The 26974-nt window shown below is 39.1% G+C and overlaps 1 protein-coding gene across 2 annotated transcripts; it reads left to right on the top strand.

The window, feature by feature from the left end:
• Positions 1-26657, top strand: LOC113476787 (SH3 domain-binding glutamic acid-rich-like protein). 2 transcript variants are annotated; one of them, XM_026842718.1, is made up of 7 exons: positions 1-138; positions 5835-6020; positions 12497-12577; positions 18517-18630; positions 23193-23222; positions 25097-25204; positions 26152-26657. In XM_026842718.1, the coding sequence occupies exons 1-6, from the start codon at positions 94-96 to the stop codon at positions 25160-25162; spliced, it is 522 nt and encodes a 173-aa protein (XP_026698519.1). In that variant the 5' UTR covers positions 1-93; the 3' UTR covers positions 25163-25204; positions 26152-26657. The 2 variants fall into 2 exon arrangements, with proteins under 2 accessions (XP_026698519.1, XP_026698528.1); XM_026842727.1 differs by lacking the exon at positions 12497-12577.
• Positions 26658-26974: the final 317 nt, after the last annotated feature.

Genomic DNA, 26974 nt, shown 5'->3' with positions numbered 1-26974 from the left:
CAAGGAGCTGCCGAACGCTTGGATTCCTCTTGGGACTGTGGTTACTTGGGGATAGCAGGCGTGCTCTGCTGATTCATTTCCATCACTGTCAACATGGTGATCAAAGTCTTTGTAGCCACATCGTCAGGGTCTACAGCGGTAGGTATCTCATTTAATATACTCCTCTTTCTGCTGGGATCAGATTTGTAAATTAGCCTAGGAGATCCAAGGAAAGCCTGAGTTTGCAGGGAGAAAAAAACGCTGAATTTCTTCTAGTCTGCACAGAACAACTTATTCTTGAAAGCTACTCAGGATGTAGAGAGTTCCTGTTAATGCAGGCTTGCTTGCATGCGTGGTTGTACTATAGTTATAACATTTACATATAAATTATCTGTCATTTAATAGGCTTTCTTCTGTTCGAAAAAGTATATGCAATATATCTTCACTGAAGAAGGAAAAAGTGGATATTGTATTTGCATAAAAGCTAAGATAGATTGTTTACAGTAGAAATTAATGTATTTGTTTTCAAAAGAGACTTTAGGACTCTGCTCCTGCAAAAGGAGAGCTCTGCCTAAGAAAGAGTCTGGAGCCAAAGTAAGCTGTATAAAGTTATGCCGAATAAAATTCTTCCCCACTTCCCTCCCTTTCCCAAGGTGTACTGTTTTGTTTTGGTTTTCTGTTTTTCTTTTTTTGTTGTTGTTATTATTTTTTTGGTGTGTGTGTCTCTTGAAATGCTGTACTGATGATTTTTAGTATTGAGATCTACTGCTGTAGCTGTCAGCATAGTGTATTAGCTGAAGGGAAGGGCATGTGAATAGTAGGGAGGTTGGAAATCAGTGGGAGGTGGAAATCGGGAAAGGACTGTTTCCTTTTATATCCAGTTCCCAGATGAGCTCAGATTGCAGTTTTCTTTTGGCAGTCGCTCACTCCCGGTGACATGGCTAAACAAACTGGCTGCTATCTCTCTGATACCAGCTTCATGTCCTTAAGAAGCTTTGAGAGTGGAAAAGCTCCAAAAACCACCCTCTGTTCATGGGGCCATCATCTCTAGAAAATGAGGCGGGGGTCATTCACTAAAATTTAAATTGGAATACAGCTGAGGAAGTTTGTAGTTCTCATCAGCTTGTTTCGCCAGCCTATTGCTAAGCCCAACACTCTAAATTTACTATTGACATTTTAGCATTTCTTTTTTAATAAGAAACCTCAGATGCAAGGGAGAAAAAGAAGAGCAGGTTGGAAACTGCAGGTTTGGTAATTTGTAATCTAGCAATTACTGCTCAAGTAGCTTTATAAACTGCCATATGTTGTGCATTGACAGTGTTTTTTCCTCCAGTTTGGCCTCCTGTTTTGGTGTCCTTTGGTTGACTAAGAAAAGTCATCCCTACCTCCTTTGCCACTCATCCATTGTCTGGGGAAAGCTGTGACCGTGACTGAAATCCCAGTGTAGACATTCAGTATGTGTGTGTTCGGACCATCATCATCTCATGTGCCTCAGGCACGCACTGCTGCTGCCACTCCAGCTATAGCATTGGGGCTATAGTTCAGCAAGTCAGTTATATGAGTGCTTTCATTAAACACTGACATTCAGAGATCACTTACGCAATTAAAACTAAGCATATCATATATTTAGCCCTAGCTGAACCAACACATTCCTTGTATCTCCTCCCAGCTAGCAGCTATAACTAACCCCTTTCCTCTTGGACCGCAGCGAAGGGATGCATATGCTACACTGAACACTGAGCAACGTGCAAGCTTTATCCAGCCGTTTGGAGCTGTTAAGCATTGCTACTGTGGTTTATTACTGCTGAGAAAGATAGCTATTGCTAGTAAACTGTAGTAGGTTTTAAGCTTATTAATGTCAGTCTCCACTGCATGTTAGCAGCCCACAAAAGCTGTTAGTGAGATCCCATACATACACTGGAAGGAAGGGTATGGCATCTTTACACCACGATATGCCTCTATTCCCTTCTTGCTGGTGTGTTGGGTCTATGTATAGCTGTAGAAATCTCAGAAGGCAGCAGCATGTGTTCAAATTACTGATATGAAATTGCAATGCCAAGTAAAACAATGTTCATCTGGGTGTGGTTTCCCACATTCACTGATTAAAATGCATGGAAGGTATCATTTCAGTGAACCTTTAATGAGTTTGCTGTATATAAAATAAAACTCACTCATGCAGGGAGCCAGCACAGACCCCAATATATCACTAAAATCCTATTAAAAACAAATTTTGTATCAGCCTTGTACAGCTTTTGATGAGAAGAATGAATTTAATCCCTAAAGAGCTTAAACTGGAAATCTAAATTGTCCTAGTAGCACCAGTGCTCTCTTCAATGTGTCTGATCTCCATCAAATGTGTGTTGCTCGTTCTGAATTTCAAAATAAGATGGGCCCAGCATCCTCTGGTGTAAATCAGCAAAAGATCATTGGTAAAGAATGAAAAACGTTTCTATTCTATGTACTACAGAGTCATACTACTAATTGCAACTCATTATCATGTTAATAAACATTTTTTAAAAGTGAATACAGTGAATCCAGTAACATTCTGGTGCTCTACATCAGATGCTTGAATGATGTAGTTCACTGAGGCTCTAGAGAAAATCTGCAGTTTGTATTTTTCCTTTCAATGTTTCAGAAATTTATTTTAAATAACTTCAGCTTTATTATCTTTCTGCTCCAAACTTAGCTAATATTGAACTATTCATTAAGGTAAGCAGAAGTGGAGGCACTTATTTATAGCACTAAAAAATACTAAACGCTTGGCTTGAAGCAAGCAGTAAAAAAATAAAATATTTTTGTTTCTAGCCGCAGAATTATTTAGACATGGGCAATATCCTGCAAAGTTCTAAGGTACCATGAATCACAGGACAAAGGGGATCCATGTCTTACACAGAGGAAGTCTTGCTTACTGCTGCTCAACATTAGAGTTAGAGCACCTCTAAAATCCTTTTATTCCCAGTGGCTTTGGTGACATCTAATGCACTTGCCCACCTTCAAACCTGTAGGTCTCAAAACGACTGTATGTCTTTTGAATTATGTCCTCTAAAATACAGGGTAAGGGTTTGTCATCTGTGACTGTGAATCTATCCATATTTAAATCTGAGCTCAAATTTCACATCATTTTCAAGTAAAATCAGAGGATAGCATGTGATAAATAAGAACAATTATCAGGAATAGGTTGTCGATGTAGTGTTAGAACCAGAAGCTATAACAGCTCTGCTTATCAACATTGATGTTCCTCTTTTTGTGACTTGTTGACTATGTACCATTTGCTTCTGCCATAGGTAACTGGTCAATACTCTGGGTTGTGAGAATACAGATGATAATATTTAATTATGCATCAGGGGAAAGTAATATTACCTATAGCTCTTACACTCTACCTAGATAATATATATTTAAAACAGGTTTTTTTTCTTATTTTAAGGGTCTAGCAACTAGGGATAGTGAAAATTAAGAATTGTTGAAAGGGAAAATGACATTGATGAAATAATATCCTGCTCATCATCACTTTTCAGGTAATCTGTGCCCAAGTAATTGGAATTCTTCCCATGCCATCAGACACAAGTGAGGGCACAGACAAGCTCCTGCAATCTCATTCATTCTGGGAAAACCTTTGCATGCCTTCTGTGTTGTTAAGTCCTGGAAGATTTCCCTCTCTGAGTACTGTTTGCTGGAGAGATTCTTCTGGTTGCCCAGCTACCTAGTGCCAGCCACAGGAGAGACTTGCTTTATGGTTTCATAGTGTGTGCCCAAGTCTTTGGCTCTGCCTAAACCCTAGTTAATTGTAAGCCTTAAGACATAGTACATCTTCTGCATAGTTTATAGTTGCTATCATAATGAGAAACATCTTGCCTTTTCCTTATGCAGGCTTAATTGCATGTAACTTTTTATTTTTCTGCAGCATTCATTTTTCACACAACCCTCTCCTAATTTTTGCTTTCAGTTCTGGTGCTGTCTGAGCCTTCTGTGTATTAGGAAACTCAAGCTGAAAGAAAAAAAAAAAAGTTTATCCAGGTTTAACTCTAAGAGTTACAACTACAACCATAAGCAAGGGAGCACAGAATCTGTATCTCAGTTTCCATTATCTACTCAGAGGCACTATCCCTCTGGGACACTAGCTATTCCAGGATATTCCATATCTACTTCAGTGCCTGTGTCCAAAGAGACAAGCTGATGCTGGATTTGCAGCTGACAGCACTTCGGTACATGGGCTTTCAGAGCATGTGATGAAATTCTTAGTACTGGCTCATGCAGATTTTATTAACCATTTATACAAACGTTATCCTGTCACTTCCTCCAGTGATGTGTCCTTCAAGCAATCCTTTCTGCCACCTGAATGTGTTCTGCAAATAACTGCAGCTAAATAGCTACTAAGAAAATTACCTCCGTTTGAAAAGTGAAAATAAGAATATAAATGAGCACCTTCAAAATCTGTCAACTGCATGGCTTTTGAACACTTTGGATTAGTGTTTCCATTCAAAGGGAGGTACTTTTTTTAGCACGCCATAAACCTCTGTTGTTGTCATAACAATGTACAGCATTTTATGTTGGTTATTTTTTTATAAGCAAGCATAGCTATATAGATAGATGCTTACTTATTTAAACATGAAAAAGAAATGTTATCCTTAATCATGAAAATTCATTCTTCCAACATAATAGGCTATCACTTCAGCTTTTCAGGTTTATTAGATTACAAAAATACATAATCCATTAATTATTTATTGTCTCATTGTATGTCTCAGACTGATTTACACTAGCTTGGTGTCACTTTAAATTCAGTTGTTCAGATGTCTGACTTATGGAAAACATGGCTTCAAATCGTATGAATGCCTTGTATGTAGAACATCAGTCTAGCTACTGTCTATATAGGACACGAACTTGCTGCATGGAGTACCATAACTGGGAGGAGAAGAGAGTTCTGTCTGGAATGTGATTGTGCTAGATAGTAATTTAGTTGTCTGTGACCAAAGGGAAGCTTGAGAGAATTGTTAGAGATCAGTCCAAACAGTGCTTGTTTCAAAAGCTGCAATACTTGTAGGGCTAAAATTTGGCCTTGAGCTCTTAGACAAGTTAGGCGTATACAGAATGGAGAAGTTCTTTAAATGTTGCTTAGGAGTAGCATTCCTTTAGTAGAGATGTGTAGTGAGTATTACATCTCCCAAGTAAAGGGGCAGGTTATAAGCCTAGGTCCATAAAGAATTAGCATCAAAGGGAGTAAGGGATGTGACTGAATTTTAGGTGGCACAGAAACTGTGTATAATATGCTTTATTTGTATGTAATATGTTCTTCATGGTCCAACCGGAACGTCATTATGTAATGTGTGAAATATTCAAGCACAGGACTTAAACTATACTGGATTTTCATTGAGCTTCCACTCATATTTAATTACACCTAGCATTAATGAACAGGGACAGAGAGAAACATGTGGCTCACAGAAAGCTAAATGTCATATGTAATGAGTAGGGGAAAGGGGACAGCTACACGTTGAGGAGAATATGTAAATTCTCAGACCTGTGCTGATTTTAGGCAGGATTAGTTTAGGTATCTGCACACCACACTCACAGATCTGGGAACAGAGTAGGAGGCTTCTTGCTGAGCTTCATTTCTTAGATGGAGGTATCACTGCTTCCAAGGTGGAAAGAAAGAAGCTGGGGGTGGTTGGGTGGGCAAGTAATGGCAGTGTTTTGGATGCCAAGAAGCAGTTCTGGATCTCAGCTTCATAAAGTTTGGGGACTACTGGAGTAGTGGGTTCAACCTGACATACTTGTATTAGTTCTGCTTGTAATAGCAATTGCTTTTAGAAATCAGTTCTCTTTTTCAAGAAAGAATTTTGGTTTTCCTCTTTCATAACCAGATCAAAAAGAAACAGCAAGAAGTAGTGGGCTTTTTAGAAGCCAACAAGATTGACTTTCAGCAAATGGACATAGCAGGTGATGAAGACAACAGGAAATGGATGAGAGAGAATGTCCCGGGTGAAAAAAAGCCTCAAAATGGAATTCCTCTCCCTCCACAGATCTTCAATGAGGAGCGGTACTGTGGGGTAAGAAGCTGTTTGGAAATTTAAATACCTTCAGATAGTCTTCTTCCACAGAAAGTGACTCTTCCATTAGTAGGAAGTGTCAAACAAGCTCCTTAAGACAATTTGAGATTCCCTTTGAAAGAACAATTCTTAAAAAACAGTTTTTAGGCACAGAAAAGCGATGAAATGAAAGATTAATCCTTTTTAAGAGAGAAATACACATGGAGGGAAAACTGTCTAGAGAAACTCTGCTTATACAGAATGTATAATTATCCCATGCAGATCCAGAGCCTATGTAGGACCCAGAGCTCATTGCAAGGTGTGCAGTTTGCTGCCTGTGAGGAGCTGTGTGTTTTCCTCTCACATTGCCCTACCTCCTCCTGTGTAGCTCGCTCACAAGTTGTCCTGGTGTTGGGTCTCTGCCTACACTCTCACTTCAGCTCCTGAAGACCAAAGGCAGTACTGTCTAGGTGATACTAAGGCTTCTTTACTCAACATCTCAGGATAATCTATGAGGACAGCTATGTCAACAGCTCAGCTGCACTTGGAGTAGTAAATGTTCAGTTATGTGGTCTGACAATACTTGAGACTAATGGGGTTCATACCAAGGCTGATCTGTTGCCTCTAGCTGTATTGCTCTTTGCTTCTTGAACTTTCAGTTAGTTTTGTGTAGTGAATGTTGGTATTTGTTTGACACAGACTCATCTGGGCCACTAGGAAGTAAAGTAGATGTCTGAGGCACCAGGGGCTGTGAACAGGAATGTTTCTTTTCCATGATATTATGCAAATAATTAGGAATTATAGTTGACTAAAGTAGTTCTAATATATGGATTGAATTATTGAAATTATATTGCTTATTCAGTAAATAACCAACTCTTCATAACAGAAATTGTAACACTCATCAGATACTTTCGTATTTTCATATATGCCTGTAACAAGTTACTTCTCTTGAGATAATTTGTTCAGATCGATGATAGATAATACTGTACCAACATGAATATTAGGATCATTAATCAAAAGAGATTTCTGAGACAGTTTTTTTTCTCATAGTCTGGATGGAAACACATAGTCTGGAAAGTACTCTGATATGATTGCTGAAATGAACCTGCAAAGTACTCTGAAACGCAGATCACATAGTGAGCTCAGTTTTAAGTTACTCCGCAAATCCAGTGTGAACTACTGCAAAGGTTGTTTTGAGAGAGAAGGGATTTACATGCCGCTAAATTCTGAGAATTAATTTCAGTGCTCTCAGAGCAAAAGTGGCTAGTATGAATAATGGAGTGCAATTGTTTCCTCATTTTCTCATAGGAATCTTAAAACAGAACTTGGTAGGTTAGAGTTCATGTGAATTTCGACACCCAGTCTGCACCAATAAAAAGTATAATTTGATACATTTTGCTCTGGATATCGTGGCAGCCGATGTTGCAATAAATATTTCTGATATTCTCTGGAGAGGTTATATAGTCAATTAAAGAGTAATTGCCTTACAAAGTGTTGCAGCTGGTCAGCTTTGCCAGTGAATGATAAATATACAGTTTTGGAGCTGTTTGCATGTTTGAAGATATTTCAGGAAGCCAAATAATCTACATCTTGAAATAAATTTAAGAAAGAGTCCTTTGCAAAGACACCTTCATGTGGAAAGGGGTCCAGAAAGCAGTTGCAGCTACTGATTTAAAAACTAAATCAAATTTACAATTACCCTAAAAGTCTCCAGAATTCTAATGTACCCAGCTCTCAAAGCTCGTAGCTAATGATCCCAGTGGGTGCATAACAAAGATTAATTTGTAGTATCATTATTTCCAAATAAATAAGGTAAGGATATCCATATCAGTTCATGAGCCTTACCTTTCTCCTCAGGGGAAGGTGCCTCAAGGGAGCTGCTCAGTGAATGTGAAGTGGGATTATGTGGGCTGGTTGAGAACATGGCCAGGGGCTGGCAGACTGGTGCAAAATTCCTCCAAGTGACATGATGTCTTCTGCAACATGTCTACAATATAAAGCTGGGGATTTGCATTCCACTTCCCTGCATAACATGTGCAGGTCCAGCAGACCCATCGTTCTGAAATCTAGAATTGTTTTATGCTGTTTAAGGTTTACATGATCTAAATTCTTAACTCTTATCTTACCCTGTGTCCCACTTACTTTGTCATCAACTACTTTATTAAAAATAGGGCTGAAAATTGCAAAGGTCTGCCTGAGTCATGGGCTCCAGTCCAGTATCTTGAATCATTAAAGTCCCTTTAAAATATATTGCTCTTGTTAGTACAGTCTTCAAGGACCTCAGTCTCGTGGCATCTAGAAACCTTTGAATTTGTAGCCTGGGTATATGCAGCCAGTTTATAGCCATTTCCTGGTATGCCAAAATCGCCCTTTAGGTTAAACAGCTCTAGTCCAATGTATTTGTAAATGGGAATCATTTACAAATCATCCTCTATTAATCTTCATTAATCTTCATTTTGCTATGCTAAACAGGTCAAACTCTTTAAGCTCTTTATGCTCTTTTTTTTTGTTAGTTTGTTATTTTCTCTTTCTCCTTCCTACTAATTTGTTTCTTTCTTCATTCCCAGGTAGTCCTTTGTTTTTTGGCCAAACTTGTTACATTTAATTTCTGCTCATTCTCCTTTCTGAGATCAGTCTTTTCCCTCATTTCTGTTCCTATCGATTGTCCTGTATGTTGGGTTCTTATTCACACATGTGCGTGTGTATACACATTAGCCGCATTCTGGCCTGGGAACACTGGCCTTGGGAGATGAAAATTCAAGATAAAAGATTTCCTTCCTCACCTTGAGAAGGAGGGACTTGGGGACAGACATGACAACCTTCAAATATTTTAAGGGCTGTAGCAAAAAGCAATTCATTCTTCATCTGAATTAAGTATTGACTCTGCTTTGAGCAAGAGGTTGCACTAGATAGTCTCCTGACATCTCTTCCCACCTGAATTGTCCTGTGGATCTAGGATTTTGTAAAATGTGTTCTGCTCCACACTCACTGAAAGTGGGACAAGTTGTAATGAGAAAAAAATGCAGCAAAGAAAGTTTAAGACAGACATCAGAAAAAACAACTTCAGGAGATTGTCTCATCTCATTAAAGGTCATTCTGAATGAATTGGAGAAACATCTATCAGGAATAGTGTAGTGGTTCCTGCCTTGGAGAAATAGTCCTTTAAGATCTTCTCCAGTCTCATCTTCCGCAGTTCAGTGAAATTTTAGGGGTGGGAGTAAGGAAAGAGGGAATGATGGGGATAGGTGAAGAGGCTTCCTTTTCATGCTGGAATAAACTGACATAATGAGCAAGTAAATGCACTCCTGTTGCTTATCTGCTTTTCTGCTGATACATACAAGTATTTGCATCTTCTGGCTGACCCTGAAGAGCTGCTTCACATCCTATCTTGTACTATAAAATGGCGGTTTCTTACAGATGCATTTATGAAAATGCACCAGCTTCCATGAGGTCAGAAAAGCATAAGACTGTTTTATAAATATCTTGAGTCTTATTTTTCTTTCAGATCTTTGTTATTGCCACTTGAAGAAACAGATCAGAAATAGATTAATTTTGTATGCCTGGCTATAGTACCAATTTCAAATATCCATTCTAATCCATCAGTGCTGGCAGTTATGTTCTTATTTGATCTTTTTCTTAAGCTGCTTCTTTGCTCATGTCTAGACAGACGTCTGCATCTGTGTCACTTTCTAAATATATTGAGCACTCTGTTGCTCTTGTCTTTGCTTTTGCTTAACAAAAGCCCCTAGGAGACTAGGAAAGGAATGGAATGTAAACTTCTGGTTTTCTCTGTAAGATGAAATCTATGCTTTTGTTTGTAAACTGAAATCCATAGAATAAAATACCCATGTCCATATTTTTTTAAAAGAATCGCTGAATTATTAGATAAGGCTTTTATCTGATGCTTCATATAACTGCTAAAATCGAAGATATGGAAATCATAAGGACCTCTGGAGGTCTGTAGTCCAGCCTGCAGCTCAAAATGAATAGCTTTAAAGTTAGCTTATGTTGCCTGGGGCTTTGGCCACCTGAGTTTCAAAAGTCTCCAAGGACGGCATTTTCACACTTTCTCTGTGCGCTCTGACTTGATGTGCCATACCACTCACGTGGGGAAGAACTTTCTGCTGATGTCCAACTGGAGTTCGCTGTTTTGCTGTCTGGCATTTCCATGGTGGTCATACAAAGGATGATCGCATAGAGTGTATATGTGCATATGCACTCATATCGTAAAGAAAAACTCATGGAGTACTTTTTTTTTTTTTTTTTAAATAAATATGTTTCACTGTATTTTTCAAAGACTTGTTCCAAACACAAATGACATCACTACCCTCCTCCTTGACAATTTATGTCTTCTCATGTAGATATAATGTCATTGCTTACCTGAAGTAAATTATTACTGCTCATTTTTCTTACTGCCTGCCTCGGGAACTCTTATCTTTGGTCATTCCATGAATGGAGGTGTGAAAAGTTGCCATTAGGAGAGTAAGATTGCAAATATGCAATACGAAAACTTCTTCATGATCACTGTAGTCCTGCTTTTATGCTTTTATGCCATGCTAAATATATAATAACTTGGTCCTCACTGTAGGCAAGGTAAGTGACCTTCCATTTACTTTGAGATACCACATTTACTGTGGGATGTCACTGTACGCTACCAGTTGCCAAGGAATACTTGATCCGGTAGAAGGTTGTGTCCTCTTCTGATAAGGAGTTCATCTGGTCATTTACACATCTTGCTTGTGTCCTCAGATCTGGTTATCTACAAGGTTATGTGTCTCTGGAGATTATTAGTACATGTGCCATCTGTTGCTTTTCCTCTGGGGAGGAACTAACAAGACATTTAAAATATCAAGTCCACTTCATGGCCCTCCCTTGTTATAGTCTTCTCTTTGTTTCCCAGCTATTGACATGTTCTGCCATAGTTTATTTAGGCTGTTTTGAGTATGTGGTATGCAGGAGGACACAAGTTTCCTGTGTTTGTATATCCTGTCAAGGCCCATGTCAAATTCCAGCCCTTCTAATTGCAGAAAATCCTCATGTTCTTGTTTGCTGTATTGCTCCTAAATTTATGGGTTAGACTTCAGACACTGGCTTTCTTAAATACTTAAGGCAGACCTGGATTAGATAAGAAGGAGAACCCCACAGCAACATGAAAACAGAGAAGAGATGGTGTGAAAAATGAGTGGTCTGGAGCAGCAGCAGCTATTCTGCCTTGTCAGGGCAAAATGTGCTGTGCGGCTTCTCCCATACTGGGCAGTTCCCACTGCCTGTAGCTAGGTTTGTGTGAAAGCCAATCTGTCCCTTAGATAAATCAGTGAAATGGGCTGTCATTTATTCTGTCTGTGAAGCTATGTTACCTCTTTTAAACTGGATTGAAATGTCATTGATTCTAGTCTTGTTGATATTAAGGTGTCTGATAAACCATCCACTCCAGCCTTTCCCTAGGATTATCCCTGGCTAGTAATTTATTCTTTGGAAATACTAAAACAGTCCAGTAAAACAACTCGGGTCCTAACACAGCTTTACAAACAAGTCTCAAGGATGAGTCAGCACCTTATTATTTACAGACTTCTATTTTTGGAGTTATTTGGGATGAGAAGGAGGATGATAACATGATCAAGGCAGTAGTCTAGGGCTCAGCAGACATGTGTTCAGTCTTCTGTCCTACACAGAGCTGCTGTGTGATTGTGGGCCAGTCACTTATCACCAGAGTTTCTGCTGAGTTCTTAAATATATGTTGATTTTTACCTCTAAGATGTGAGTCATGAACTTCCCAGTAACAAACTAGAGATAGCAGATCTTCCTTAATTTATAGGAAAATGGTACAGGTGAATACAGTAAAGGCCACACAAATTCTAGATGGTAGGATAGGAGCCATCTCTCATGTCTTTTCACTTATATTAGCACTGAAGAGAAATGGGCTTTTAACTTTATGATTTATAACTTCAGTTCACACATAGACAAGACGTTCTGACTGGTACATATATGTCAGAAGGAACAACAGTCCTTTGCTAAGTCTGTCTGAAAGGTAACTGTATTTTCTCACCAAAGTACCTTTCTTTAAAATAAGCTGTTTCCTAGTTATCATTTCACTTGTGCTATTAATTACGTTGGCTGTTGCCTTTTATTTGCCATAAAGCTGTCCAGGGGGTTGAGGGCCTATTTTCTTACAGCAAGCTTTATTTTAACATTTAAATGGGAATAGCTTTGCTTTGGTGTGTACGGCTGAGGCATATTAAAATGAGACGCTTAATTTTAACTGATTCTGACACAGATGTGATATAATTAAAGTGTAAGTCTCTGGAGAGATTTGCCCATTTGTTAATTTTGCAAGCCACTGTGAAATTCCCTTTATCTGAGTTCTCTTCCTGGGGCTTAGATAATGCAGGCGCTTGTACAAATGCATAGTCATTGTCATCAATATAAGAAAGATTTGCCTGGGTTAGTCTCTTCCTCCTGTGCTTTTTTTTTTTTTTTTTTTTTTTTTTTTTTTTTAGGATTTTGAATCCTTTTTCTCTGCTAAAGAAGAAAATATTATTTATTCATTCCTGGGTCTTGCTCCTCCTCCAGGCACAAAGGTATGCACTGCTGTCCTTCCATGGGGGCCATTTATTTGATTTAATAAAAGATGAAGATAGGCAGTGACTCAGCATGTCAAATAGGGGCAGCGACAAGCATTATATCAGGTGCTGGTGCAGCAAAGTGTTCTTAAGGAGAAAAAAAGTGGCCGGTTCAGTAAACACTAGAAAATACTTCTCACTTCCCTTCGTTCACTGCAGGCTTGTTGCCATGCCTCCAGCTGATGATTTGTTGTTGTTGTTGTTAAGACAAAGCAGTATTTTATCATGTTCAACTTTCAAATGATGCAGAATTTCCTAATACAATTTATAAGTTGGCTTAATTATAAGAAAACTTAATTTCCCCCCAAAATGCATCAAACCTTGAGCAAACAGGGTTTATACTGTCCACCAACAGAGGGTCTGGGCTGCAGACCTGTTCCATCCTCTGTGTGTACACTCAGGCTGGCACTGGGGGGTTCGCTCCTTCTGCCTTGAGGAGGTAATTTAAAGTCTCACTCAGGACTTCACAAAGTTCCTTTAGCAAGTCTACCCATTGTTCTTCATCCACTGTACTTTGAAATGTTCTAATATATTTCTAGCAAAAGAAAAATGCATTTTCTTTGTTGGATTTTTTTTTCTTTTTCTTCCTTTTACAGAAAGCAATGTGCTTTATCTTTAACAGAGTCTTCTAATTAGAATTTTTATAACTGAGAGCATTACAGCTCTCTTATCCTGAGATCACATTAGATGATAAATGTTGACATCTTTAGCATGGGTGATTTAACAAAAGGAATTAGTCAAGAGAGTGATGAGCCAGAGGGATAGGAGAACTCTGGTACATTGTGGTCACCTGGCTGAAGAACTGCCCTGGAGCACGAGATCTGCTTTCCGGTCCAACTCTGCTGCCATCTGTGTAGCAACTTTGAGTGAAACACTGTTGTAAATGTCTCTGGTTTTCCTCTTCTGTAAAAGCAGAGAGAAAATGGAGCCTTTGCTAAGTGCTTTGAGAGCGACAGATGAAGAGATACCCAAAGGAGAGCCACAGTTGCTATAAATGTCTTTGACACCGAGTCCCTGTGTGAGAAGGAGCAAGTGATTTAAACTTTCTCCTTTAGCTGTACTATCTCCCACCAAGGGAAATAAAAATTACTTGCCTACCTCACAAGGGTCTTGAGAGAATTCATTTAATTAACATCCACAAAGCCATGAAAGGCTTAAAGGACTGCAGGTATTACATATTATAATCATTATAAAAGAGACATGGAGAATCAATGAGATAAAGAAAATTGCATTTTTCCATCTTCCCACTTCATATATTATCTGCTCCTTCATGCAAGGTTCTGTTAGATAGCATGTCTATGAAGCAAAGTACCAATTTTTTAGAATTCATTAATTCACAGCTGTCAGCAGAGTCTGTTAGTTTCTATTTCGTGACAACTTTGTAAATGTTGCAAATAATATGTTCTGTACATTCTGCTAGGCAGAGTAGTGTTAGTAGTTGGTAGCAAGCAGGTATGGTTTATGCTGAGTAACTGCTGCTTTGGTGGTGGTGGTGACTGTTTCGGTCCAGAAAGTGGAAATAAGTGAGAGGGTCTTTTTAAAAAATCCATGTAAAGAGTGGAAGCATATTTACATTCTGTCCCTTTTAGAATCTGTTCCTGAAACTGGAAGAGATATATACAAGTTTTTTAGTATTTATTGCAGAGGTTTCTCAGCATCTTCACTGCATGACAGTCTGGCTGTGCTTTGTCATACAAATAACCTTGCTGCACTGCTTCTGCCTTCCTTTCATTAAGCTGTCAATTCAACCTTAGCATGAAGTACAGTGGATGGCTCGTGGCATTGATTTCCAGCAGCATGAATCTGGAATAATAAGTCAGGTGTGGAAGAGATGGTGCTGATGACACATATGACAGGGTTTTCTACTAATCCCTTCTTAAATAATTGTGTGGGTTTGGGTTTGGGGTTTTTCTGTTTGCTTGGTTGGTTGTTTTTTGTGGGTTTTGGTTTGGTTTTCTTTGGTTGTGTTGTTTGTTTGTTTTTCTGGAATATGGTGATAATTTATAAAAGAAGCAAACTATAAAGCATGGAAACACCACAAAACAGTCAGCAAGCATTTGCCTTCTAGGGGTTTTTACCTCATGGAGACATTACAAAGATGAATATGAAGCTGATACATGTTTTATACTCTTGCCTCAAAACAGTCTCTTTCCTTTTCCACTCATCTTTTGTGTTATGTTGCACAGGCAGTAGAGAAGCTCTTTAATGACCATGACGCTGTGTCACAAAACAGTCCACTGGGATCCTGACCCAGGACAGTTTTTGAGCCTATTTTCTAGGCAAGCAGGGGAAACTTCTGCTACTCCCTCAACAAATTATAGCTTCCCAACAAAATATTGTAGTTAAATTCATTGCCACATCCACCTGATGAGTGCAAAATACATGTTTCAGTTCTGCAGATTCTAATTTTTATAGCCCTGACTTCTCTCTGAGTTAGGTGGCTACGACTTGTCACCACACCTACTTGCCCAGTATTTACATTGAACTGTCACTGCTAGAAGTTGGGGCTGTGATGGTGCCAGAGTCTAATGTGCAAGCTGATCTATACTTAGAGGGTGAGTCTGATATGTCCGGGGCACATCAAGGTTGTCACCAAGGTGCAGATTGACTCCAAGACGCATGTAAAGAAGCTCTGAATACACACAGATATAAAGGAGATCCTGCTCAGATCTGCAGCACACATGCAAAGCAGTGAGGCTGATTTACTTGAGCTGAGGGTCTGTTTTCAAATCTTGTATATACTTAAATCCTTAATCTTTGTATTCTTGGTCTTAATATCCATAATCTTGATATTCCAAAATCCTTATATACTTGAGCTTTAGTCTTTTAGCTGAAGAAGACTTCTACTAAGACTGCTTTGAATTCTAAATTTTCAATATGTACATTTCAGTTAAAGAGAAAATGATCTGTCAGCCAGTTTTTATAAATGGCACTTCATTTAAAATTAATTAAAAATTAAATTCTGTGTTTCTATGGAGAGCTAGTATAATGATCATATTCCAAGCATCACAGTTCTCCATGTAATTAACAAGAACTCTGTATGCGTGTGTGCATGTGTTATGGCTGATAACATGCTGTTTCTAAAGTTTAGTTCTTTCAGCTGCAACTTCTTTTTGCTTTATGCTCTGAGTAAGTATATGGTTCATCTGAGATGGATAGTTTTACACCATAGGTTCATTTTAATTAGAATGCCATCTTCAGTCATTATGTATTTTATTTATCGGCCAAAAAATATTGAATATATAGATTTTAAAATGAAATGTTAATATACATGTTGAAAATAAATATCTAACCAGTTTAGTTTCATTAACACACTCCTTTTCATTTTAGGAACTGTTGCAAAGAAAGTATCTGTAAGGAAGTTATTGTTTGCTTACAAAAACAATCTATGAACACAATGTTGCACAAGAGAATTCCAACATATATCTGTGTTAGTACATATTTGAAACTTCAAATATTTTGTTAGCTTGTGGGGGAAAAGTAAAAGATAAATTAGGCCAAACAAATGTTTCTGTATGTCTGTTATTAAAAACAATGCCACCAGCATCGAAGTGCAGTGAGCCCACAGTTTTATATGTACTTGAAATGAGCTGATCTTGGCAGAAAATGTAGTCTTTTCTCCCTCCTCCTTCCTCTGGCTCCTTCTGCTTACTCCCAGCTGCTCATTCCTCTCCCCAAGCATCCCCCACATGCTTGCAAAAGCGTTCATGCAGCTGTGTAACAGAGTGTGCAAATTGTGTGAGATGATAGAAATGTTTTTCTTTCTAGAGCTTTAATCTTGATCAGCCTCTTCCTTCACTTCACCATGCAGCCCTGGAAATGCTTTTGCTGCCAGGAGGGCAGGGGCAGTGCAGTGCTGGGAGGGATTGCAAGCAGGGGCATGCTTGCTGCTGATAGGTTTTTTTTTTTCTGTTTTTCTCTGCAGAGAGGAAAGGGAACTTAAGAGCCTATCTGCCTACTCTCTTTTCATTGCAAGCTCCTTACATATAAAACATATTTTCCATGATTCAGGAGAAAATTGCCAAAAGGGCACCAAATTTTACAGACGGTGAAGTTTCAGGAAAAAAGATAAAACTGCAGAAATATTTTATCCGTTTTCACTCTGGCATGATATCTGCTTCCAAACATTCTTAACCTCCTTTCTACCATTTTTGTCCCCATCCAGCAAAGCATGTCAGCAGGAGGCCATGCACACCACATCATGGGATAAGTCAGCACTCACCCAAGTCTGCTCTGGGATAAAAGCCAGATAGCTATGCTAGTGTCGTGCTTCTGCAGGCTAAGTACACTGGCTGAACAGTGATGAGGACACTGGAGGAGGACTTGTGAAGCTTAAAGGACAGGGAATCATGACTGGGGACTTTTGTTTAACTGCAGAGACCAATGAAATTATAGAAAAGCAGAAAAACTCAAACTGACCAGGTGGATAAGCTGCAAGGGCTTGATCACAAGGATGAGAAAGGAGCTTGTCTTCTATCAGGGGCAAGCTTCTCTGCTCGAAGTGTGCAGGATTTAGGATGACACAGGACAGGATCTCCCCTGAGCCCAATTCTCTGTTGCTGGAGGCAACCACACTAGATAACACCTCTCAGAAGTGGTCAAATTCCCTTTTAATGAATTAGGTCCTTTGCCTCTGCTTCTCTAATAGAAAGCTCTTCCAAAACTTCACAGTGCCGATGGTTAGAATTTTTATTTATAGCTGGTTGGTACCCATTTTGCATCTACCTCAGTGCTCTTCCTTATCCTATTCCTCCCTGTTGTTTACTCTGATCTATTTTTAGAGAGCCATCATATCCCCTCACAGCATTACTTTCAATAGATTAAATTAATGAAGATTTTGTTTTTTTTTTTCTTTGGTCACTCTTTCATAAGACAGGCTCTCCACTCCCTCACTTATTCCTGTAGCCCCCCTCTGCACCTGTTCCAGTCTGAACTTCTCTTTCTTGAGCCTGAGTGACGGGAACGGTACAGAGCAATCCAGAGGAGGTTTCTCTTTGGCCTTATACAATGACATTAATATTTGCTCTCAGCTCCACCAGCTATACCTCATCTCATACATCTGTGGATCACATTTATTACCTCTTTCACTATCGCATCACATTCATGGCTTAGCTATCCTGTGATTATTTAAATACATCCATCCTTTTCTTCTTTGATGATCATCAGCTAACAAGCTCCCAAAGTGCAGTAGAAACATCTGTTCTGTTTCTAATCTCTGTCCCAGAATTATCTGTCCCAAATAATGTGACTTTGCACTTCATGATATTGTATTTTATCCTATTTCTGTTGTTCCACTTGAGGCCATACAGGTCTCCTTTTATCTGACACAGTGTGTGATCCAGTGTGACCTTTCACAGCTACCTAGATGAAAGTAAAAGAGCACTTAAAATACAGTCTTCTGGGAGGTGCTAGTTCTCAATGCTGGAATAAATAGTGGATTTGATAGATTGGTGTGTGAATTGAGGAACAGTTTCCTGATGATTTTAAACAAGAAAGTTAAGAGACTATACATGAAATCCTTCAATACTTGCATTTTTCTGTAGCTTCTTGATAAGTTTAATTGGAATGCATGCTGGTGAAAAAAGCCTCTTTTTTGGAAGCTGTAATGTGCCATCAGGGTGAGCATTGGTTTCTATCAAACTTTCCGCAGAAAAGTTAGAGAATCTACTATGCTCTGAAGAGGAAGAAGTGCTTGAATTCTTTTTTTCCCTACACAAACCCTGTGTCTTTACCAACAAATCAACATGCCAGCAAGTGTCCAAAAGCTTATATTTTCATTTGAATACTGAAGCCAAATAAGAAAAATGCCTCCTAAAACTGTAAAATCAAGAGTTTTATAGAAATGGATTGTTGGTTTTGTGCCCTGAAGGTAACAATGACTTCTCATTTGTTACCAGGAGACAGAAAAGTCTGATGCCACAGAGGAAACTGAGGTGCACGTTGAAGACAAGGCAGATGAAGGGGCTCATGAAGAGGCTCAGTCTGCTCAGTCACCATCAGAAGATCAACAGGTAATTCTTCCATTTTCCATTTGTGATATGAGAGTTTTAACTCTGCTAAGTGCATGAAACAAACCCACAGGACCTCCTAGTGTGCTTCAGGGTGGGAAGACTGATTGCAGAGTGGTCCTGCTTGTCTTTTGGATGCATTTTCTTTGATATCATGGTGATGTTACACCTAGATAAAACTCCAGGGAACTTTGCTCTGAATCTTGAATAACAGTGTTTGTCTTTATTTAACAGTTTCCTTTTGCAACTTGTTACCATAAGCTTTTTTTTTTTTTTTTTTAAACACTCATTTGGAACCAGACCCTAGTTAAGGAGAATAATTTAGGACTAGACATCTGAGTCCTTCTGTGTGGAAAAATTTGCTGCTATCAATGGCCAGCATCTGCAGCACTCGTAAATTTAGTTGTTAATGTTTGTTGTCATGTACCAGCATTGACTGCTGTTGCAGCAAGCCAGATCTGACAGTCTTCTCCAGGCCATGCAGAAAACCCTGGGCAGTGCAGAAATGGAGACCACTGCTATCCTTTCTGCCTACATCATGGTCTGATATTAGTCACAAGGGCAGATCTCAAACTGCAGTGCTAAAGGTTCTTGGAAGAAGCTATCTGAGTTCCTTCAGTTCCCTAGTATAATACCCTGTAATTAGCTAACATCAGTGAAGTACTTGTGGTTGAAATGTAGATGGATCCTGCAAAAAAGGGACAATCCTCTTGTGTGCCAGTGTCTTCCTCAGTGGAATGTTTATATTACTGGCCAGGTTCTACACCCAGGAGGGACTAGGCGCAAATGGATCCTGTGTCTAGATAGGGATCCAGCTGCTTTATTTCTCCTGCTGCTCTGACAGTTTGACATTTAAGGATGGATTTATTTTGATGTTGCAGTGTCAGGTGACTCTCTTCCCAAAGAGGCAGGCCTACTGCTGGATCAAGCACTTACATTTGTCGGGTCTTCTGTGGTTTGGAGATCAGATGGTCCCAGTAGAATATCTGTCACTAATGCATCATCTCTTTCACTAAAGAACAAACCAGTCGTGGTTGTTTTGTTTTGTTTTGTTTTTCAATTTAGCTGCAATGTTTTTCCAGAGGAAATACCTCTCTGTAAGCCTTTCCCCGTTACTGTTTTTAACAATGACAGAACTAGTCATTGTTAGGCTGGAAAGCACCCTTTTACACAGTCTCATGCAATTCTCAGGCACTGGGAAGTCCCATTTAAAATTTCAGGATGACGATGAGGAGAAACAGTCCTCAGTGGGAACTGGAATTTCTCCTTAAATTATATCCAAGCACTTCTCATGTCTCTATGAATTTCAGCTGTCATGTGAGTGCCATCAAATACCTTTTTCCTTGACTCTTAAGAGAAGCTCATCGTAAAACTGCAGTGCATCCCCTGGTTGGATTAGGTTACTTGCCATTCTGGCTGGCAGTCTACTCTAATGTTTTTCAAATGAGAACAGAATGCTGGAACATGTCTGTGAATGTGTCAAGCAGCTGTGTATGAGAGGTTTTGTAATGACATAATGCAATAGCACTCCTATACAACAAGCACCTTGCTCCATTTCTCACGGAATGGATTGGAGCTGCAAGTGGAAAATATATTCTCCTTTCCTTTTACAGGGAGGGGAGTGTCAGAGGAGAGAGCACCAGGCAAGATAGTGTGTTTGAAAAGATCTTTCTGTGGTTACGAGGGCATAAAATATGGTTAGTCTTACAAATCTTCCCCATTCACCTGCACAGCCTTGGCAGTGTTGAGATGTCCTTACATGGTCTTAGATAAGGAGGAGGAAAAGTCTTCCTGAAACTATCCAACTCTGATACCCACCTTCATCATGACAGGTGTATATTAGCTCCTCAGGGAAGAAAAAAACCCACTGTTTCTGTTCCTGTCTCACTCATTTTCAGAGAGGGTAATCATCACTATGGTCAGCAAGGTACCAGGGGCTCCCGCCCCTGTGTTAAAATCCTATTTTTAATCCTGTTCCACCACCCACTTCCCATGTCATCTAGGACAAATCACTTCAGTGGCGTGGCATCTGTCTGCCTTGCCACAGTTCATCCCAATTATCGCTTCTGTTGGGATGGCATGAATCGTTCTGTAGAAATTCTGGTATTCTCGTTCCCTACAGGCAGCACACAAAGAACGAGTTTTGATGAGAACAATTTTGAGCAGCTGCAGTGAGATGAATTCCACCTTTTGCCTCTGTATCTCATTTTACCCTTATAAAAGAAAGCTAGAATAACATTTTGTTACCTGGCCAGGGTTTTATGAAGTTAAATACATTTAAAGATTGTCAGATTGCCATTGGAGTATCTCCACTGGATGTTAGGTCATAAAGGTCACATATAGTATCAATACAGTATTTTCAGTATATCCCTCTCTTCCTCTCATTCTGCAGCCCAGCACATCTTGTTTGACTGCTTGACCACACTGACAGATGTTTTCCGAGTGCTCTCCCAAACCGTGTCGTTTTTCCTTCTAGCTTGTTAAGAGCTGATCTTTGTACACTGAGTTCTGAAAGGGCGACCTTTTTATCAGCAGACTACTCTGCTTTGCAGCCAAACAGTTGCATCTTTTGAACAGTAGTCAGGTCCCTTTTGGAGTGTCAACTTACTCTTTTAACAAACCCTCGAAACAAAACGCCCTGATTTAAACATTGCAGTTTTATGTTCTACTTCTGAATTAATATACAAGTGGGAATCTGGTACTGGCATTTTGGCTTTATTTAGCACTCAGTTTCAAACCAGTTTAAAACCGAGTCTCTTGAGTGAGTGTAACCCAGCCAGCTTTTCTCCAGTGGGTTTGCAGGAGAAATGCCAGTGCTATGGAAAAATTCTAGAAGAGTCTTGGTGAGGTAAATCTCAGTCTTTGGCAATGAGCATAAGACAGATAACAAAATAAACTGTGACTGTCTCAACTGTGGAGCTGCATGGAGGGTCCCAGATTTCAGAAGGCTCCACCAATCCCTCAGTAGCAGGAATGGCAGCTGACAGTCAATGTGGGTACACGTGGAAGCTGCAGCCCTCCCCTACCACTTCTGCTGACCTTGCTGAGAGATGCAGGGGTCCAGAAGCTCCAGATTTTTGTCTCAGGCTGTTATGACCACGAGGAAACCAGCGAGAGACCCCAGGCCTATGAAAAACAGAAGTCTTAAGTCAGCAGCTGCCTCCTAGAAGTGGCAGGCTAAATGCACAGTGCAGCAGGTTGTTCACACATCTCGCATTAGGTTGCCTGGGCTTCAGCAGCTCGAGCTCCCCATTCACACAAGCATCCAGAAAAGCCCAGAACAGATGTTGAAATAGAAAGTCCCTTACACAAATCCAGTAATAAGTAACAGGAACAGCTTTCAGCCTGGGTCACCAAGGGACAGCTGCACTAAGATTTGTTTAGATTATTTGTTTAGATTTTTTTTCACCTTAAACCTGTTGCATACTTTCCTTCCCTAATCACTTCAGCAATCTCATCCTTGACTTCTTCCTAATCTTTTTTCATTCCTAATCCCCATCCTCTGATAGAGAAGGTTGAGGAACCATTTTATTTGGATATAGTGTCCCTTTTTCTTTCTTTGTCTGTTCCTTTGGTTTTGCATTTTTTGAGGAAAAGACTGTGACCTCCTATGCACATGGCACAGCTGGTCACTAGATGTGATGGTAATAATTTTACCTTATTTTTACTATATGATTTTAACTTTAGATTTTAGCTTGAGGGTTACAGTAATTTTCAAGCAGTGTCACAGTTAAATCAGTTTGCAGTACAGATTAGGCTCACTTCAGGGCAGAATTATTTTAGAAATATGTTCAAAAAACATATTATAATGCAAGTCTGTACCCTGTCTCAGCATTTCCCCAGGCCATATATAAACCCTAGCACTGCAGCTCACTTCCTTATCTCAACTCATTCTATGCAAACCCGTATCAATCGCCTATGCCTTCTGCATGGTACTATTCCATTTGCCCTCTCTCTTTGGGATTTTGTGTAAGATTAGCTCTTCTCTCCAATAACCAGCTTGGAATCTTTTTTTTTTTTTTTTTCTCTTTTATCTCTTTTCTCTTCATCACTTTTGCTCAATATACAGTCTAAAACCAGCATGTATTATTTCTTATTCCCCAGTACTCTTGAGCCAAGGCATCTGTTCCAGCCTACAACAGTTAACAGAACTGCAAGCCAGATTCTGAGTGATGATATATAACATAGATAAGGCTCTGAATAAATCTGATTTAACTTTCACTTTGCAGACCAGCTGATTACCAAAAAAACCCAACAACCAACTGAAAAAGCAAACAAATCCCCAGCTCTAATGCTTTGCTTGTCAATAAAGCAGATTTGATTGGAAGTAACTGAGAAAAAGGGAGCTGTATTTAATGATTTTATAGCCCTTTTTCAAACTAAAAGCTTATCTTAGATGTGCTTTGTGAGTTAATCTGGAGGACATTATCTCAAAATAAATCCACTGAATTCCACATAATTTTCCTAATTCATTGTTTAATGTCTGCTGTGTTTTGCCTGTATGACCTCTGATATTCTTTCTTTGATCTACGTTTTAAACATTTTCTTTTGTATCACTCACCTAGGAAAGCAAGGAAGAACATGCAGCAACAGAGGTATAGTATATTTGAACATTTTGATTTTAATTCTCTTTCCATCTTGTCCTTCACTCAAAAGTTAGTAAATTCTTATTCATGAAAGTAAACATACTAGTATTATATTCTGCCAGAGACAGTTATTGGTCATATCATGGTCTTATTGTATGGGAATAAAAATAGGTTTTGAATCATTAAAAACTGTAAATGAAAGGGAAATTGTCTTTCACGGATTCTTTAATAAAATTTGCCAAGGACTCCCAAGAAAACTATATCTTTGGCAATTGCTAACTGACACCATGCTGATTAAATTTTCAGTGTTGTTAGTGCGAAAGAGTCATTCTGACAACTGAGCAGTTCTGCCTATAAAGGAAATATTTTCCTTGCCAGAATTTGTAAGACCCAGGTGCAAAACTGTAAAGTTTTCTGCTTTGCCCAACATTGCAAGTTTATGCCTTCAATATTTCTTCAGTGTTCCCAGTAACACTGATGATTACTTTAGGCTGTTTTCCACTACAAACCTGCAATTAAGAAGACACGTTCACATCTTCCCACTTCCAAACTGCAATACATGCATGTATACATGTGTATACATACACATTCCTGCTGTCAAGAGTTATGCGCTGTGGACCTGGCAGCTGAAATGGAGCTCCTGGGCCCGTAAACAAAGTGTGGGTGCTCCTAGTGAGGCTGGCAAGGGTCATTAAGGCTGGTTAGTGCACCTTGGCACCACTAATGCGTCAAGCAAGAAAAATACCCATTTTTTTTCTGTAAAAGGTAATTGGCTTGAATTTTGAACTGAAGTTGTTAATATCTGAAAGATGTTGCTTGCCTGTGGGCTTACCTGGCCCTGTTTCCAAGAGTGCTAATGAAAGGCAGCTTTCCTGGGGGAAGATGCCAAAAGAGGCAATATTTCTTAACACGAGAACTCCTAATGCAGCCGACCTTTGCGGATGTTCATGCTACGTTTCTGGAATCTAATTGCCACAGGTCCATTCCCAAGCGCACGTTTAAACAGGATTTTATTTTGGCAACTCAGATGTGACTCTTGTATGACAGTATGTGTCTGAGAGGGAAACTTAAGGCCCATGCTACTTATATACTACCTGCAGTTCTGACTGAAAAACTACTTATGTATTCTCTGATTGATTAGTATGTCAGGAAGAAACGCCCATCATTTTTATAGTCTAGGTAGTATATGAAGATACATTTTGGGATAAAACTTGTTAATACACACAGGAGTGCCTTTGAACAAGAGTTTGCTGGAAGAGGAGCAGAGAAGCCTACAATGCAATTTTCAGCTGTTTTTCAGAGTAGGACTACACTTTAAAGATGCATTTACTAGCTCTTAAAAGACAATAAACACAGATTGTTGTCTGTGTAACACAAATGCTAGCTTTCAGATAACTATTCATTTGGTTGACTGAAGAAAAGGCCCTTTAAATTGTGCCATTTCTCCCTTATAAGAGAGAAATAAGAACTTTTGAAACAGAAACAAGGTTATATTATCTGACTCCAAATGACTTTTAGATTACTTAGGAGTCTAGTTCTTGTACCATGAATCTTGACTTATTTATTGTTCCAAGAAAGCTTATAATTAAAAATGATGAACTTTTTGTCACATTTACACGTATTTCATTTTCACATTTTGATCCTGAACATCTATTTACAGCTTAACCAAGTATTGTGTTGTATTCCAGCATGCACATATTAACTTCACAAAGCTAGAGCCCTGGCATGTTAAGATTAAAAGCTCTATACATTACTTCTCTATTTTTAAACTTAAATAATACTGCATTTACTAGACAGCTGCAAAAGCAGATCTCTTCATTTCAAAACTGTTTATTTTTCTTTCCATTCCTACATGATAACTGCAATTATTTTCTATAAAAAAGGAAGAAGAAAAGCAGGAAGAGGGAGAAGAAAAGCAGGAAGAGGTGGAGGAGCAAGAAGAGTCTTAGTACACTTCCATATGACACATTCTTTCTTGAACAGGTTTTCAGGTAACTATTAAGCTCCAGCACAGTTTCTATAAGTTCTTAAAGTATCAAAACCTTGAAAATTTTGCACTTGTTATTGTTCTATGCAATGGCAAGAATGGATTGACACATAATGCTTAGTCAGAACTATTGTCCTTAATGAGTCTGTTAGTTTTCCCCATTTCCATGGCACCAATGTTAGACTCATTGCAGCTTCTCTTTCATCTGGGATAAGAATTCATCCCTCTCCTCTCTTACTCAGCTACTGATTTCACTGAAAATTTTAGGAGCTTCATGCCTCAACTGAAGTCCTATCTCAAATTTAGTCCCAATGTTAAAGAAAAAAATTACTAGTGAAGGGAGAGGCAACTGACCAGAAATATGACACACTATAAAATTACTCTGATTGCCTTTGAAACTAGACCAAATGTGACTTTAAAACCTCAAAACAGGAAGCATCTGAGACGCAGAACTTGCGCCTGTATAGATGTAAGAGCATCCAGCATTGCTCGAGTTTTGTCAGGATGTGGTTTCAAATTTAATTTTCACGTTTTCTTTTTCCTCTTACTGTCTCTTCTCCTCTGCACAGAAATAAAGATCAGACAATCACTTACTAGGGAAAAACTGTTAGCCTACAAGAAAGTTGGAATTTCCATCAGATTTTCCCTTGGGCGGTGGGACTCTCTCCTCATTGCAGACAGAGTGTGATGATACGCTCTTTCTAGAACTAGTGGGATTCCCGGCTACCTCTGCCTCTGAGGTATTGCCATAGGTTTCACCAACTGTGCGCTGATGTGGAGACCCAGTTCCTCAACTGGAAATTGAGGACAGAAAATCCATCACTTCTCTCCCATATCTGGGTTCTTCTGTTGTATGGGAATTAATTCATCCCAGTGTTGTCCAGTGCTCAGACATGTAAAATCACAGAAGGAGTGCTAAATTCTAATCTAATTTTCCTTATTTTTCTTCAGGAAGCACAAACTGGAGCAGCCCTGCCAAAGAAAATAAAATCACTCTCTCAAGCAAACAAACCATCACTACCTTTCATGCCTGTAGACTTAGGAACATATAAATACGTAACAGAACAAAGACACCATTCTGTCCTACGTGTGGCCTTTATATATATATTTGGTATTCCAGTTTCTTGTTAAAATGGGTCTTCTTATAGCTGACTGATTATATTTCAGTTGATGATTGTTATATGTTGGAATAGTCCATGTCATGTTTTAGATTGTAAGCTCCTCAGGGCAGGAACCATGTCTTTCTCCATGTTTATATACTGCCAAACACGTTGCTGCCACTCAGCAGATAACTGCACTCACACAAGTGACGTATTCAAAGAAAAAGAAATTCAGCACTGAAAACTGCAAAGAGGCTTCCTGTCTACAAGCTATGTGAGTCACTTCTCTCAGCTGGCTTTTGAAAATGATTGAGATTTCCATTGTACAGCCGTTTAAATAAATTAAGTCATATCTGTTCTTTGTCTGCAAAACCATTAATTTAACCCTAACAAACTGTGCTAAGATCTGTAAAGTTAAGCTTTCTCCATCATTATGGTTGTAGGCTATGCAAAGTCCTTCACCTTGCCTTACGTTCCTGTTGATGCTTCTGGTGTTGTGTATAAGACCCCAACCGCAGGATACACAATCTTCATTGAAGGAAAGAGATGTCCCAGTCCCTTCCACAGAAGCCTTGTCCATCTTCATGGGTACATCTGTATTCACTGGGCCAGGGAGACAGAGAAAATTAATCTGCATTCATGCTGTAATTGTTGGTTAGATGTTCAGGAAGGAG

This window comes from Athene cunicularia (genome assembly GCF_003259725.1).
Source record: "Athene cunicularia isolate RWA chromosome 1 unlocalized genomic scaffold, athCun1 chr1_part1, whole genome shotgun sequence".
Lineage (NCBI taxonomy): Eukaryota > Metazoa > Chordata > Aves > Strigiformes > Strigidae > Athene > Athene cunicularia.
Note: the sequence above shows the minus strand (reverse complement) of the source record. Positions and strands in the feature narration are given on the sequence as shown.

Coding starts and splice junctions, on each gene's coding strand:
- LOC113476787 (XM_026842718.1), top strand. CDS start 94: ATGGTGATCAAAGTCTTTGTAGCCACATCGTCAGGGTCTACAGCG. Junction 6,021..12,496: donor ATGAGGAGCGGTACTGTGGG/GTAAGAAGCTGT, acceptor TTTTTTTTTTAG/GATTTTGAATCCTTTTTCTC. Junction 23,223..25,096: donor AAGAACATGCAGCAACAGAG/GTATAGTATATT, acceptor TCTATAAAAAAG/GAAGAAGAAAAGCAGGAAGA.